This window comes from Ochotona princeps, chromosome 4 (genome assembly GCF_030435755.1).
Source record: "Ochotona princeps isolate mOchPri1 chromosome 4, mOchPri1.hap1, whole genome shotgun sequence".
In the NCBI taxonomy this organism is placed as follows: domain Eukaryota; kingdom Metazoa; phylum Chordata; class Mammalia; order Lagomorpha; family Ochotonidae; genus Ochotona; species Ochotona princeps.
This window is the reverse complement of record NC_080835.1, coordinates 93,025,689-93,041,015: the sequence shown is the minus strand read 5'-3', so window position 1 is coordinate 93,041,015 and position 15,327 is coordinate 93,025,689. Positions and strand designations below refer to the sequence as shown.

The window sequence follows — 15,327 nt, the reverse complement described above, 5'->3', positions numbered from 1 at the left end:
AGACCCTTAGGTCAGTGGCCATTTCTTAAGGGACACAACTTACCAAGAAACGGACTTCACATGCTCCTGAATCATGACCCAGGTCTGGCCAAAATCATCTGATTTCCACAGCTGCAAAGATGAAAACAAGAAGTGAGTGTGATGCAACCTGAATGGCATCACCAACCCAACAGTGTAATCTGGCCTTATGCTGCCCAGGATCTGTGCACACAGGCACCCAGGTCACCAAAACCAGCTCAGTGCTTCCAAAACCAAGCTCCGCAGGAGGGAAGCACACGCCTGCACTTGAGCCTCTGTGTTCTTCCACACAGGCGCAAAAGTTCTCAACATCACCTGGAAGGAGAAACACTGTGATCTGCCTTCCATGTCCTGATTGCCAGAAACCATTTCACTCAGTCAGGAAGGGCACCCAAGCAGTGCCACTTTTGATGAAAGGAGGAGAAATGTTCTTACAAATCAACAGTGGGGTAGGCAGCACTGGCTTAGCAAGTAAGACATTCACATCTCTTATCCCAGGGTGTGGGTCTGACATTTGTCTTGGGTTCCTGACTGCAGCTTCCAGCTCATGCAGATTCTAAGAGGCAGTGGTAATAGCTTAGGTCCCTGACACCCCCACAGAGACCCGGATTGTATTCCTAGCCCTACCCATCGAGGGCATCTGGAAATTGAGCCAGCAGGTGTGGGCTCACTCTCATTCTCTCTCTCTCCTAAATGAATAATTGTTTTATTTAAAAAGAAAACAATCTGTATAATATTTGCAGTAGACAGCAGCGTTCTTCAAAACAGCCAAAAAGTGGAAATCAAATATTCATTGATGAATGAATGGATAAGCAAAATGTGGTAGATGCACAGAATGGAATATTGTTGGCCTTAAAAACGAACAAAATTCTGACACAGGCTACAGGCTACAGGCTACAGCATGGGTGAACCTTGAGAGCACTGTCTGAAGTGGAATCAGCCAGTCACAAGAGGATAAACGCTGGACGATTCAGGTACGAAACCTGGGCACAGCCACAGAGGCAGAAAGTGGAATGAAGGGCGGCTGCCAGGAGTCTGAGGTCACAAGTGGGGAGGAAGGGGCAGTCAGTGTTCAAGGTGGACAGAGAATGTTTCACAGGATAAAAGGTCGTGGTGATGGCCACACAGCTCCATAAATGAACCTTGTACCACTGAACTGTACACTAAGACAATGGGTAAGAGGGGGCTAGCATTATGGCATAATAAGTGAAGCTGCCACCTGCGATGCTGGCATTACATATCTGCACTGTACCACGTCCCAGCCGCCACTCTGCTTCCCATCCAGCTCCCTGTTAATGACCTGGGAAAAGCAGCCAAAGATTGCTCGGGTCCTTGGGTCCCTGCCAACCACATGGGAGACCCAGATGGAGCTCCCAGCTCCTGGTATGGACCTGGCTCAGCCCAGGCCATTACAGCCACTTCAGCAGTAGACCAGTGGATGAAGATGTATATCTCTTGGTGTGTGAATGTATGCGTGTGCACGTGTGAGTGATTTTCAAATAAGCAAAAATCTTTTCCTAAAAACTGCTAAGACAATAAACTATTTATTATGCATCTCTTACTATAATCTAAAACAAACAAACAAATAAATAAATGGGAGTAGGACTGCAATAGGATTTGATAGCTGAAACTAAACGCAGAGGACACGGGCAATGTAAAGAGAGCTCACAGGCAGTGGCTCATCTGGACACGACCATTAGTAACTGACTGGCTGCTGACCTTTGTAAAAGCATGTCAGCTTCCACAGAGGTGACCTGAAGGCTCCCTGGACCAGGCAAACAGGTATTAAGAAGCACGAGACCAAGAATAACAAAAATCCACCTCCACTAGTACACTGACCCAGCTCATTCTTGGGTTACTCCATAAGGCAAGCAAAAGTAAACAGATCTGTGTTTTGGTTAAACCAGTCTCAAAAAAAAGAAGAAGAAGAAGAAACAGGCCAAGATTCCTCTAAGTCAAAACACTGAAGACTCTGCTAATCTAATCACATGGGATCTACAGGATTCGTAGGCTTACACTCAACTAATATTTTCGACTTGCCATGTCTTAACCCACAGTGTAAATTATATTCAGGCACTCTTCTCATCTGTTAGGTTTCCTTCAAACCTGAACTTAAAAAGGAAAACACACGGGCCCGGTGGCGTGGCCTAGCGGCTAAAGTCCTCGCCTTGAAAGCACCGGGATCCCATATGGGCGCCGGTTCTAATCCCGGCAGCTCCACTTCCCATCCAGCTCCCTGCTTGTGGCCTGGGAAAGCAGTCGAGGATGGCCCAATGTATTGGGACACTGCACCCCCGTGGGAGACCCGGAAGAGATTCCAGGTTCCCAGCTTCGGATCGGCGCGCATCGGCCCGTTGCGGCTCACTTGGGGAGTGAATCATCGGACGGAAGATCTTCCTCTCTGTCTCTCCTCTGTGTATATCTGGCTGTAATAAAATGAATAAATCTTAAAAAAAAAAAAAAAAAAAAAGGAAAACACACACTTTCATGTCGTACCCACACCCAGGCAGACCTACACACCCACAAAGCAAGAGTACTAAATCAATGGTAACTTCAAGGTAAACATAGGCAAAATGGTCTGCTGAAGATGGAGGATGGGCAAGTGAAGGGGAAAGTTGACAAGGGGCTCCCAAAGAGCTGAGATTGCAAACACTGTTACGTGGCTCTCGTTGGTGAAATCCCAAAGCCTTCATTTACCCTGAAGACTGAGAGAGGTGTCTGTGTGTGTACTGGGAAAGGTGAGCTGTTACACAACCAGGGACTGCCAAGTGCTGGCTGCTGATGGCTGGCAGCAGGAGACGGGGAGTGTCAGCGATTTATTTTCCTTTACCTGTGACAGGTGAAACTCTAGCCACAAAGGCTGAGCCCCAGAGGAGAGGCGAGGGGTTGAAGGCAAGGTCATTCAAAGGACACACAATCCACCAAGGCAGAGTGGTGCCTCAGAGCAACCCTCCCCCAACCTGCCACGGCTGCAGTCTAGCAGCTCCTTACCTGCTTGTTGGGGTGAGACCTGTCGAAGCCCAGGAGAAGGTTAGAAGCCTTACTGTGGAGCAGGAGGTCAGCTGCCCGGAATGGGATGGAAAAGCCATGGATGGTATTGCAGAAGTCGAACGTGATCCAGAGGTACTGAATGTAAGCATCTGCAAAGATGTACTGCGGAGAGAACAAACAAGCTCACAACAGGTGCCGGCAGGGCCACCTGACACTTCCTGAACCACATACAGGTACACACACTGGCAGAGGGCCAAGCAGCACCAACAGGGTGCTGCGTCCCTACAGGGCTTCCACAAGGCTTTCTCCCCATGTCCTAGTGATCAAAAGACACTGTGCATGCCAAGCAAATTCAATAAAGAACAGGCTGCCAAGAAGACACAAAGGGAGACCATGAAGCGGACTTGTTTCACCAGGCAACAAAGCTTTTGCATTTTCTGCTCTTAACTTGGTTATTCTCACTGCATGGGAGTCACTGAGCGACAATCACAAGGTGGCAAGTGTCAGTTGGAACAGAGAGACACCTGGTCCTCGAGCTGGCTGAATATAGGCAGGATAACTGTCTCTCCTCATAGAGTTACAGGGGAGAGGCTTCCAGGAAAATCAAGTCATTAGCATCTAGCAAAAAAAGCTTCTCCTACTGGCTACCCTGCCAGGCAACCATGCAGCTCCGTGGGTCAAGCTGCCACTGTGGCTGCCACACATAATGAGGGTAGGAAACGGCTTTGTTGAGCAGGAGCCTCATCTTACTTTGCTTGGGCATAGGTGAGTGGCTTTGTACAAGTTCAGCTGGATCGTGGCTGTGGTTAAAAGACTTCTTTGCAGCAGGGATCAAGGTGATCCAGTTTCCCAAATATGCACTACAAGACCTATCCTGGGTCCGATTGCTGGTGGTGCCACCCGGAAAGCCAGAACCCTTTCTATCTACGGATTGCAGCTCATGAGACACGCAGGCATGCCCAAGGCTAGTCACAATGCAAAGTTAACTGAGAAAAGTCAGACCCAGTCCTATGAAGAACTATCCAGCTTGAGCCACCAGACAGGACTGCACAGAAGAGACAGGCCTTGAAGGACAAGCAAGATCTTCCTCAGGAAGCAACATCCCAAGTCTATGACACGAAGAAAGGAGGGAAACACAGCATGGGTTTGACAACAAACTTGAATGCCTGGAAAAATGATTAAAAAACAGGGCCAGGCTGGTGTTCGTGGGGCTCCAGGAGGAGGGTAATTCCAGGGACACTATGCAGGAAGCAGCAACTGGAGCAAGGGGGAATCCAGCTCAACCCACAACAGCCGTTCACATCCCAGAAGTCATCCGAGCTGATGGAATCCGTCCAAGAACTCCTGCCCTCATCGACTCCGTCCGATCCAGCTGAACCGCAGTTGGGAATCCTTTCAGCACTAACGGCCTTGACATGAAACAACGCTGCACTTGTTCCCAGGCTGCTTTCACAGGTCTTTACTACTTTTCATGCACACACTCTCTTGCCAAACCCAGACTGCGAACTTCCCAGGGACATATTCTCATGTGGTCTTTCTCTTGTATTTCTTCCCTAGCCTCTAATGTAAATCTCCACACTCTACAGAAGCCTAATTAAGTCTAACTGGAAAAGGTAGTCAATGTTCTGAAGGCAAACGCTACTCTAAGTAAATGCAAAGTTATAAAAACAATGATGATCCTCTGAGGATTTCCATCATGATAATACTCCCTAGAAATAATACAGCCCATTTTCCTGCTCCCAAACCATCTTGGTTATTGGGAAATGGAGCACTCCGTTCATGAAAATGCATTCCAGGGTTTCCTGCAGTTTCACATAGAAGAATCTAAAAAATCACATACCCAGTCACAGCAGTTAGTGTTATTTATGATAATAGCTCAATTTTTGCAAGAACATTTAGTCTGTGCCAAGCACTGAGCTCAATGTTTTGCATGCCTTACCTCATTTAGTTCATTCAGTACTCACAGCAACTTGATGCTTTGGGTATTATTGTTAGAACCTCTCTTCTAATAATAAGGGCACTGAAGCCTAGAGTGGCTAAATGCCTAGGGTGTTGCTAGATGGGCAGCACTTATACCCACGGCTGGCTGGGCCAGGCGCTTTTCTGAACCATGCATCAATGTCACCTCTTCTCTTGTAACTAAAAGGCAGCATGTCTTGAATTCACAGGTCTCCTACAGGATTATCTAACTCGTTTATGCGACTCCTCTCCTAACCCATTCTGTTTCTACTGAAAATTCTCCCTGCCTTCCCTACTGCAACTCCCCACTCTCAACCCTCCACTGTTCACCTAAACCTCTGTCTCCATCCTGTATCTCCTTTGCTACTACTGCCTTTGTCACCTACTCCACTCCCTGCCACTAACCCAGCTTGTCCCTCCATTTGGCTTCAACCACTGCCTCTATGAAGAACTAGCGTTGCAGAAACTCATAGTTTGGATGTGATCTGTTCCCAAAAGCACCTTATATTGAGAAGTGGAGGAACCTTTATGAGGCAGGATGTAATGCAAGGCACTGGGTCTGGCCTACTGGGGACTCGGCACTGGGAAGGGATTCATGTCACTCTTTGGGGCCCTGATTGGCTCTCTCAAGGTTGCTCTTAAAAAAAAAAAAAAAACAACAAAAACACATCAGCCTCCTCTGTTTCCTCTGGCTCTAGTCTCATCATATGCCTTCTCCAATACACATATGTTCAGTGCCATCCACCATAATATAATGCAGGCAAAAGGGACCTCAGCAGACAATAAATCAAGGAACTACCTGACTTTGGACTTCCAACTTTCGTAACCATGAGCTCAGTAAGCCTCTTTTCTTTATAAAGCACACAACCTTGGGTAATCTGTTAGAATAACACAAAACAGACTACTGAATTGGCTTTCAAATCTACAGGCTACCCCTATCTTATGAGATCTACTTGTTTTACCTTCTTGACCTTAGCCTCTCCCCTTTGATGGATCAAGATACTCTACTATGTCTAAAACTGCATTTTTCAACACCTCCCACCAATACAGAATTTGCCAAGTTCCACCCACACTACACCTTCTCCCAATCCCACAACTGGCAATTAGGAATCAGGTTGGAAACTTATTTCCTCCCTTCAACCATCCATTTAAATCATCTGCCTACCCTGCTATGCTTCCCTTTAAAATAATTTTTGGGAATTGGTATTGTGGTATACAAGGGTAAAGTGTTGCTTGCAGCACCAGCATTCCATATGGGCACTAGTAAGTCCCAGCTGCTCACTAATGCTTGGGCCCCAACTTCCCGGTAGGAGACACAGATGAAGCTCCTAGCTCTTGGCCTGGGTCTGGTCCAGCCCCAGCCATTGCAGTCATTTCGGAAGTTAATCAGCACATGAAAGATCTCCTTTCCTCTTCTATCCTCTCCTCTCATCTTTTTCCTTTTCTCTTCTTGCTCTCACTCTCTGTGTAATCTGTGTAACCTTTCAACTAAATATATCTTTAAAAGATCATTTTCAAAAATCTGCCCTTTCCTTTTCATTCCAGGACTACCAGCATGCTGTGTGTATATTTCAAGCTATGAAATACTTGGAGAGTGGTATAAGTTTGGTTGAGTGAGCAACTTCACCACTAAATGGTTATCTTTCTAGAACCTTCCCTAGGTTTCCTCTCCAGCCCATCATGACCTCTCATGGCCCAACAAGATGCCATTCAACTACTCCCTACTCATTCTTCCATGGCTCCCAATGTTCCTCAAGACAAAAGAATCTCTCTTCCCTGTTGAAATGGACCTAGTTGACCTACCAAAGCATCTCAGTGCAAATCTTTAAACCATGGGAAAACTCTTCACTCACTGTCCTGCTTGGGAAGCATCTGTTACCCCTGGAAATTTCTGCCAAGTCCCTTAGCAGCTCTACCAACTCTGCTATCTCCACAGCACCCACATGCCCATCCTGGAAGCACCATTCCTAATCCCAAGTACCCACAGACACTTCACTTTTCTGACCCAAACTTACCTGGTTTTCTCAGCTCTAATTATTTCCTTTATTTCTTCATTTCAGTAGACAGACAACATTTTGATGAGTTCCCATGCCCTGGGTTACTTCCCAAAAGCCCACATCCACCAAGGCTTGGTTGAGCCAAGGTTGGGAGCTGAGACCTCGGTCCAGGCTGCCCACAGAGGCCCTCAATCTCTTGAGCCATTGCCACAGCATCAGCACAAAGCAGCGATCAAACCCAGGCACCCTAATGTGGGATGTGGACATCTTAAGCAGCATCCTAACCACAATGCTAAATGTCCATCCCCCAGCTATAACTAGCTGCAAACACCATATATAGCATACAAAGCTTCACGCTGTGACATACATGCCCCTTACGCACATGAGGAACATATGCAATGTTCTAGTCTGCTTGGAGGCCCTATACTGCCTGGGTGCCAAGTTTACTAGGTGCTAAGACCACAGATTTGCCAACAGAGCTGACCTACTGAATGTTTCCTAACTGCAACTGCCAGGGCATCTTCACATTCCCTAAGCCATCCAATATTCCAAAGGAGTTTCCTCCTTCGGTTGGAAGCTGTGTTTCCTCTGGACATACAAAAACCTGTAGGAAGACAGCCATCAAAGCTTCAGGAGGTTCTCGTAGGTTGTCAATGAGACTTCTCGCAAGAGGAGAAACCATGAGGACTTTGAGGGGAGAGGGTAGCACCAAAGAACAGCCTGTTAGCAACTGGGAACCAGGGGAAAAAGAAATGTTCCACCACTTCCTCTAGAACCAAGTTCTGCCTGGAAAAAGGTGGGAGCCACTCTCCCATTTGCTGCCGTCAGGGCTACAAAGCCCAACTGCACGTTCAGGGGCCTCATCTGAACAGCTGCAGACGTCTCTAGCCACTGCCTCACTGAGCACGGCACTCAGGCTGGTGGAACTGCCAGGTGGCCGGAGCTGTACAGAGTGGACCAAGAAGAAGGAAGTAGGCCGGCAGGCTAATACGAAAATAGACCCAACCACTTCCAACACTATCACAAGGCAGAGCCGGGAGACAGGAGCTGGACGCCTGTGTCCACCCTTCTCGCCCAGCCCACCTGCACCTGCTCCCCTCAGGATGTCCATGCTGCCCTCTCCTAACATCAGATCCTCCCGCAGCAGCTGCCAACTTTCATTTCAACCATTTCCAAAGCTCCTTGACGGCCCCTAAAACCTCTGCCCAGATGCCTTGCATGCAGCCGGCACCCAGCTGCAGACAGCAAGGCGCCCAGCCCGGTGTGTGCTGTCTCAGGAAGTGGTAAGTCTGGTAGCGCAATTTGCTCTCCACAGGACAAAGGTAAAAGTCACAAAAGCAATCAACACAATAAGAGTCATCATTTCCTTCCGGAGCCATTGGGGAGGGGCACAGCCATCTCTGGGGATTCAGAACTCTCCAGGGAAGGCTGCCTCCCTCTTCACTCCGCCTGCTCCTGGCCCCTGTTCCAACGCTCAGCAAGCTCTCCAGCACAGCTGCCTTTCTTTGTTCTGTTGCTCCACTCATACCAACTCTGAAGCCTCTCCCACTCCATTCAGCAGACAGGCAGACAGCACTGGGAAGCATCTAGAGATGTCTGACTACAAGGCAGACAGCACTTGCCCTATCAAGCCACGCAGACCCAAAACTAATCCCTGGGCTTCTCCTTCCCTCCTGTTCCAACACCACAGCCCTGCCCTAGGCCTTCTCACACCCAGTGCTGCAAAGCTCCGACCCTCTGCGTGCACCAAGCCTTCTCCTGCAGATCCAACACCATCTTTCACACCTTCTGACTCCTCAGCCGTCACTCACCACAAACCCACAACCTGCAGACAGGAAGGAGGGGGGCACCTGCCTGCAGTACCGCTGTGCACCAGAGTGTGTGGGAAAGCCAGGACCAGGGGAGCTTGAACAGGAACTTGGTGGAGGGACGACAGGGGCACACACAAGCTACAGCTTCAATAAGGGGTCTGCTGTGAGATGATGTGTTAAAATAATGACAAGCTAAGGGCAACCTGATAAAGTAACACAAGTGTGATTCAACTCTTGAGAGGCAAGGGGCAAGGAAAGGCAACCACAGAAGAGTCAGCCCTGCCAGCCAACAGGACCCAGAGCACAGCTCTAACCTCTCCTAAGCCCAGAGTACTATGGGTAACACAGCCGCCCTCCCCACCACCACCTCTGGGAGCCCTCCAGGACCAGGCCAGGCTGGCCCAAGCACCGTGGATTGGAATGAAACAGAGGTTGGCCCTCTGGGCTGCAGAGCCAGTTCGCACCAACAAACACAGTCACCTGGCTTTTCAGCTCAGAAGGTAGACTGGTAAGCAGGACTGGCTCCACTGAGATGGTCAGGCAGGGCTGATGTTTAACCAGTCTGTGTCAGTAATGATTATTCCCCTTGTTACAAAACTATCGCTCTGGACCAATCGGTAAAGAGCGCTGCCCTGAAACCTGGGAGTGGCCCCCGCTGAAGCTCCAGAAGCCTGGCCCCTTTTCACACACACAAAAAAAAAGCTCCAGCACCACCACCAGCTACCCCAGTAGGGGGCTTCTGGGACCCAGTTCCCACCGGATACAGTTGGTTGTGATGGATCACACCACTCACTGAACATTTTGAAGGCATGGCCAGCTAGGAGACCCCCTACAACCTCAGAGTCCAGCAGGAGGGCCTGCAAAGAGGACGCTGTGGGTTTTGCTGGCAGGTTCCTTTCTGGGGGAAACCCAAAGCAACAGGGGCACTCACCGCAGAAAGCTTTTACTTCTCATGTGGTTTTCTGTTTTTGTACAGAGTCTTTCCCTAACAAGGGTGAGGAACATCTTACCCAAGGGCCATAAAAGGCCTGTGAAATCATCCGGCCTGGCCCTGCCAGGTGGGACTCAAATTTACTAAATCTCTAACAGGTTAATTTTTCAGGTGATGATTTTGTATGCCTCACAAATTAGGTTACAAAACACTCAGACCCTGGAAGCTAGTAGTTAAACATCAATAAACTTTTAGAAGTTCACAAAGAATGTGTGAGGGGTGATTCGAAGACTGATGGGAACTCCACCATTTTAGACCTACCACAGGTTTAAACAGTTGCTTCCCTTAGGGTTCCGTTGCCTTAAGTTTCGGTTTCATTTGCGCTAAGTTTTGGTTTCATTTTTGTAAAGCCTCATGCTGTTTAATTACGTGCCCAATTTTGTACCTGACAGCCCTATCCACCAATCCCTTGTGCCCTAAATCCCCAGCCCTGCCTACCAGTGTATCTACCAATCCCTGCAGCCCTGTACTCTCAATGCCCACCCCTATGTTCTCTCATTTTCTCTCTCCTTCTCTCTACTCCCCCACCTTTTGCGGGCTTGTGGCCCTCTTTCTCCCCCACTGGGACCCTTCTGTCTCTCTCTCTGTCTCTCTCTCTTTGCCTCCTCTGTACCTTCATATCCCCCACCCCCACCCCCCGCCTAATAAAAATCCCTTGTGGCTCGCTGACATCTGGTGTCTTGGGTAAATGGCGAAAATTTCTAACAGAATGGAACTGCAAGATGTATTTACTTGGGTGCAAAATGAATTTTAAAATAACTCTCTTCATAGCATGTATTACACATAAGCTTTTCAAAGCACCCCAAACAGTCAACAAAGCTAAAGACAACTGGACCAAGACAGCCCCGTTCCTGCCTCCTGTCACCTCCTTGGAGCTCCAACGCAAACCGCCCCGACAGAAGGTGCTAACCCTGGAGAAAGTCTCCCAGGGCGGTGGACTAGAAGAACCAAGCAGCTCTGCTACCTTGCCTTTCTTTTCTACATTGATAAAGGTTCAGAGAGCAGTGAGGGAGTAGCAACCACCCCCCCACACACACACACACACACAAAACCAGCAGTGGGGCAGCTGCCCTTGGAAAACACTAGTTAAATTGTACCTGGGAATCATTTTTGCCACCTGCGAGTCAGACAATTTAATCACTGGCAGATTTTCTGGGGTTCAGCCTACCATCCTTTGTCTAGAAATCCAGCCTGACCAGTGCTTAGTCAATCTGATTATGCACAGACCCACCCTGCTATCACAAAATCTCAAATTAGGGGAACAAAAGGGAGGGGGGCCCAGCATGTTAGCCTTAGTGGCTGAAGTCCTCGCCTTACATGCGCCAGGATCTCATATGGGTGCTGGTTCTAATTCCAGCAGCCCCACTTCCCATCCAGCTCCCTGCTTATGGCCTGGGAAAGCAGTCAAGGACAGCACAAGGCCTTGGGACCCTGCACCCACGTGGAAGACCCAGAAGATGTTCCTGGTTCCTGGCTTAGGATCTGCTTAGCATTGGCCATTGCAACCACTTGGGGAATGAATCAGCGCATGGAAGATCTTCCTATCTGTCTCTCCTCTTTGTAAATCTGACTTTCCAATAAAAATAAATAAATAAATAAATCTTAAAAAAAAAAAAACAGGAAGCAGCGAGGCCAGGAAAACCAAGAGACTGCATCTCACAGAGCCCGCTCCAGGACAGCAAGCTTGCCAGGACCTTGGGGACAGCCAGGTTCTTACCCGTTTGTTATCTGCAGGGCTGTGGTAGAACTGGGCCACCACGGGCTCTGTGTTATTTCCAACACCGAAGTTCAATTTCTCTGATATCTTATTGAATGACTTTCCATAGTCATAAGACACGTACACCTAGAAGAGACAGAAGGGAAGAAGGAAAAAAACAGATGACCAAAAAAATCAGGCAGAATAAACACTCTTGTTACCTCCACTTCCAAATGTCCCACATCCCAGGATCGTAAACATGGCTCCCATTATATTAGTTCCTGCTGTCAGGAAATTACAAAAATTACCACATAATCCACAAAGGTGCTTCTAGAACGATCACCAAGGATGCGAGGAGCAGCATGGGAGCAAGGTAGCCACCTGCCCCTTTCCCAGGGGACCAGCATAAACTGTGGAGTCCTGACCCTGGCTGTCTGCCCTCAAAGACAGTAGTTCAAGGTCACTCATCCACTTTGGGTTGGGATGGTACAATGGAAACCACCAGAGATTTCTGGATCCAGACTTTATCTACTGCATGTGAGATATTAACATAATCAAGATACTCAGCAGATTAAAATCAAGTCTAGTCAACAACCATAATCACATACTGTTAAGTTATCAAATAATTTATAGGAAAGATAGTTAAGACAAACAGAAAAGAAAAAAAATGGCAGGATCCCAAGAAGCATGGAAATTATCAGCCTAATCCCGGAAGGCGTATCCCCAGCCATTCCCATTTGATTCAACAGCACATGTGGTTTGAGGGTTTGCGGCAATCCAGTACTATACGAGCACTAGATATTCTCAAACGTCATGATAACTCAGTGAGCATGTCAACCTGTGTCTGCCAACAAGGCCCCATGGAAGCAGCAGAAGACAACAGGTCCATACGAAGCCGACCAAAGCCACATGGCAGCCATTAATACTTAATAGTTGTCAAGTCAGAAGCAGCTAAACAGACTCTGACTTTCTGTGGGTCCCAGCTGGAGGAACGGTGAGGTACACAAAGCGGGGGCTCTTAACCACCAAACAGAATGGGGCAGCCCACACTCCAGTAGGGTAGGAGTTCACAGAGAACCCATGTTGGGGAAAGACAAAACAGAACTGTCTCGCTTCCATTCTCCTGGCCAGGCAGGGGCATGAAGAGTCCTGCTTTGGTTTCATTGTTGCATGGAGCAAGCACATGGCCTCTCAGGAAGGGAACTAAGGCCCTTTCCAGTCCCCACACCTCATGACTTGACAACCCTCCATGATGTGTTTCTGCAGAGGACACAAGCTACGACCACACGCAAGTGCTACCCTATTATACTATTACACTGTGTACTCTCTCTCTCTCTTCATCTTTAAAACCCTGCAGGTGCAGTAGGCATTTTGCCAAGCAGTTAAAATGCGAGTTAGGACACCCAGTTTCACAGCAGAGCACCTGAGTGGACGCCTGGCTCTGATTCCCAATTCCAGCTTCCAGGAACCTGGAGCCTGGGAGGCAAGGGATGATGGCTCAAGTGACTGGGTTCCTGCCATCTCCATAGGAGACTCGGATTGAGTTCCCAGCTCTCAGCTTTAAGCTCGCTCACTCCAAAACCCCTACAGATACTGCAGGCACTCAGAGAGCGAGTGCCTGAGAGGACTGTCTGGAACCCGTTCGTACTCTCTCCCTCCACCCTGTCCAACTCTTTGTCTCTCAAATAAATACATAAAAGCCCTGCAAAGTGGTCTTACTCTCAGTGCACCTGTATCAACAAATGCACTCAACCAAGTTTTCTGGAAAGAATTAAGTCTTATCAGCCAAAGAATAAATGAATGTGTTACACAAATAAAACAAGAATAAGTTGAACGAACTATGAGTGATTGAGAACACAATCATCCGTCAGTCTGTAGGAAGAGGGTCCATGATGCCCCATCCCCAAATACCACAATCCATGCAGATCCCAAATCCCTTCTATAAAAGGGGCAAGTATTTGTACAGCATCTGGGTACATCTTCCCGTACACCTCAGATCACCTCCAAACACACACAAAAATCTAACACAATGCACAGTTAACCGAAATACTAAAATGACACAGCACAAAAGTCTCTATAGGTTCAGTGCAGAAGCAATTTTTTTCAAAGGCTTTCAATTCATGGTTCATTGAACCCTTGGATACACAGGACCCCCTGCAATAATCCAGGGGAATGGAGGATGACAGGAGAGGAACAAAAGGTACAGAAGGCATCACACTGGCAGTGTTCCAACCGTTTTACAGCGCTGCCTCTCACTGGTTTAATATGCTACAAATGACTCAGCAAGACACTGGGCAACAGATTCAAGTCCAGACATGTGGGCAGGGACCCAGGATAGGCACTCCTCCACTGGCTCCCAGAAAAGACCACAATGTAGAGAACAAGGCTTTATAACTATTACCCCAATGACAAGTGAGAGGATCAGGAGAAGGCAGACCCCAAGGCCCAAGGCCAGACCAAGGCAGGAGTGCTACCTGACTTTCTGACTGCATGGCCTGAACAGAGAATGCCACCAACCTCCCAAGAGCCAGCGAGGTGTGCTCTGTTAGTGAGCAGACCCTGCTCCCACTCACTCCCACTGGATGCCACGGCACACATCACAGCACCCAGGGCTCATGAGCACCAAGTCCTATCATTCATGGCATCCTCCCTGCTTACTTCTGACCTGATGGTGGATTCTAAGCTGGGGTAGCTCCTTGGGTCAGTTAGGTTGCATCTGACTAGTTTATAAAATATGCTAGGGGAAAGGGAGGGTGGGCATCAAAAAGTTCACGGAAAATCTACATCATCTTTGACTCTTAATTTTTCCCAATTTTCCAACATTTTTTAGAAGCCCCTGCATATATATATATAACCAGAGCAGAAGCACAGCTAGGAAGGAGCAAGATAAGCGATATCTAGTGTTCCCATTCATAGATTTCTCAAGGAGAACAATCAAGCAATTCATCACATACAGATTCTTTTTTTCTCTCTCTCTGTTTAAGCATAAACTCTCCACATCCACCCCTTCCCTACGCTGCATATGCATGGCCTGGGCTCTTCTCCAGGACTGGCAGAGGCCTGCCGTGCCTAGGTTCTTTCCCTGCTGGGCTGTGGACCAGGTTCTCGGCCTTCTTTAAGGCAGGACTGGATGGTGACAGCTCCGGCACCACCCCCTCCCACTTCTGAGTCATCATTTATTTTTGCATTAACTTTTCAAATCAGAACTACTCGGCTGCCTCTGCCAATTCTCTAGGGCCATTGGTATACACATGCAGGAAATGTCTGCCATGCCGATGTATTAACTCTGGCCGTGACTGGGTTTTCCATTTTACTCCCGAACAGTTTATCACTTCAAGTGTCCGGCGGGCTCTTACTAAGACACATCTATACCTCCAGGCTGAAGAAGAAGAGTTGGGTTTGAACAGATGGGCAATGCTGCTGAGCCCAACCACCCTGTCTGATCCAGGACACAGCGGATGCCAGGACGTGGAGCTTTCAGTACAAGACCCTTCAGACAACACCATATTCTCACACACCAGATGCAAGACAGGGTCTCAACTCCCATCAGTCCTGACTTCTCCACGTCCTGGGGTCTTGGGTAAGCCCCTCTATGCTGCAAAGCTCCTGTTTAAAACAATTGTAAGATCTTTCAGGCATTTCACACATACACACAAAATATATATATATATATATATGTGTGTATATATATATATATATATACATACACATACATATATAGATATATATTATCTATGTATATATGTGTATATATTATCTATATTATATATCTACATTACATATTATATCCATATTGTATGTTATATATTATATCTATATTATAACATATAATATAGATAGTATCTATATTATATATATTATCTA

The 15,327-nt window shown here is 47.7% G+C and overlaps 1 protein-coding gene across 1 annotated transcript in view; it reads right to left on the bottom strand.

Moving 5' to 3' along the window:
* Positions 1-15,327, bottom strand: part of SORL1 (sortilin related receptor 1) — a 169,188-nt gene that overhangs the window by 134,458 nt on the left and 19,403 nt on the right. Inside the window, exons 3-5 of the mRNA XM_004584985.4 lie at positions 11,485-11,610; positions 3,010-3,171; positions 44-111 (exon numbers count right to left, since the gene is read on the bottom strand). Of these exons, the coding sequence (XP_004585042.2) occupies positions 44-111; positions 3,010-3,171; positions 11,485-11,610 (356 nt within the window). The remainder of the gene's footprint in view (positions 1-43; positions 112-3,009; positions 3,172-11,484; positions 11,611-15,327) is intronic.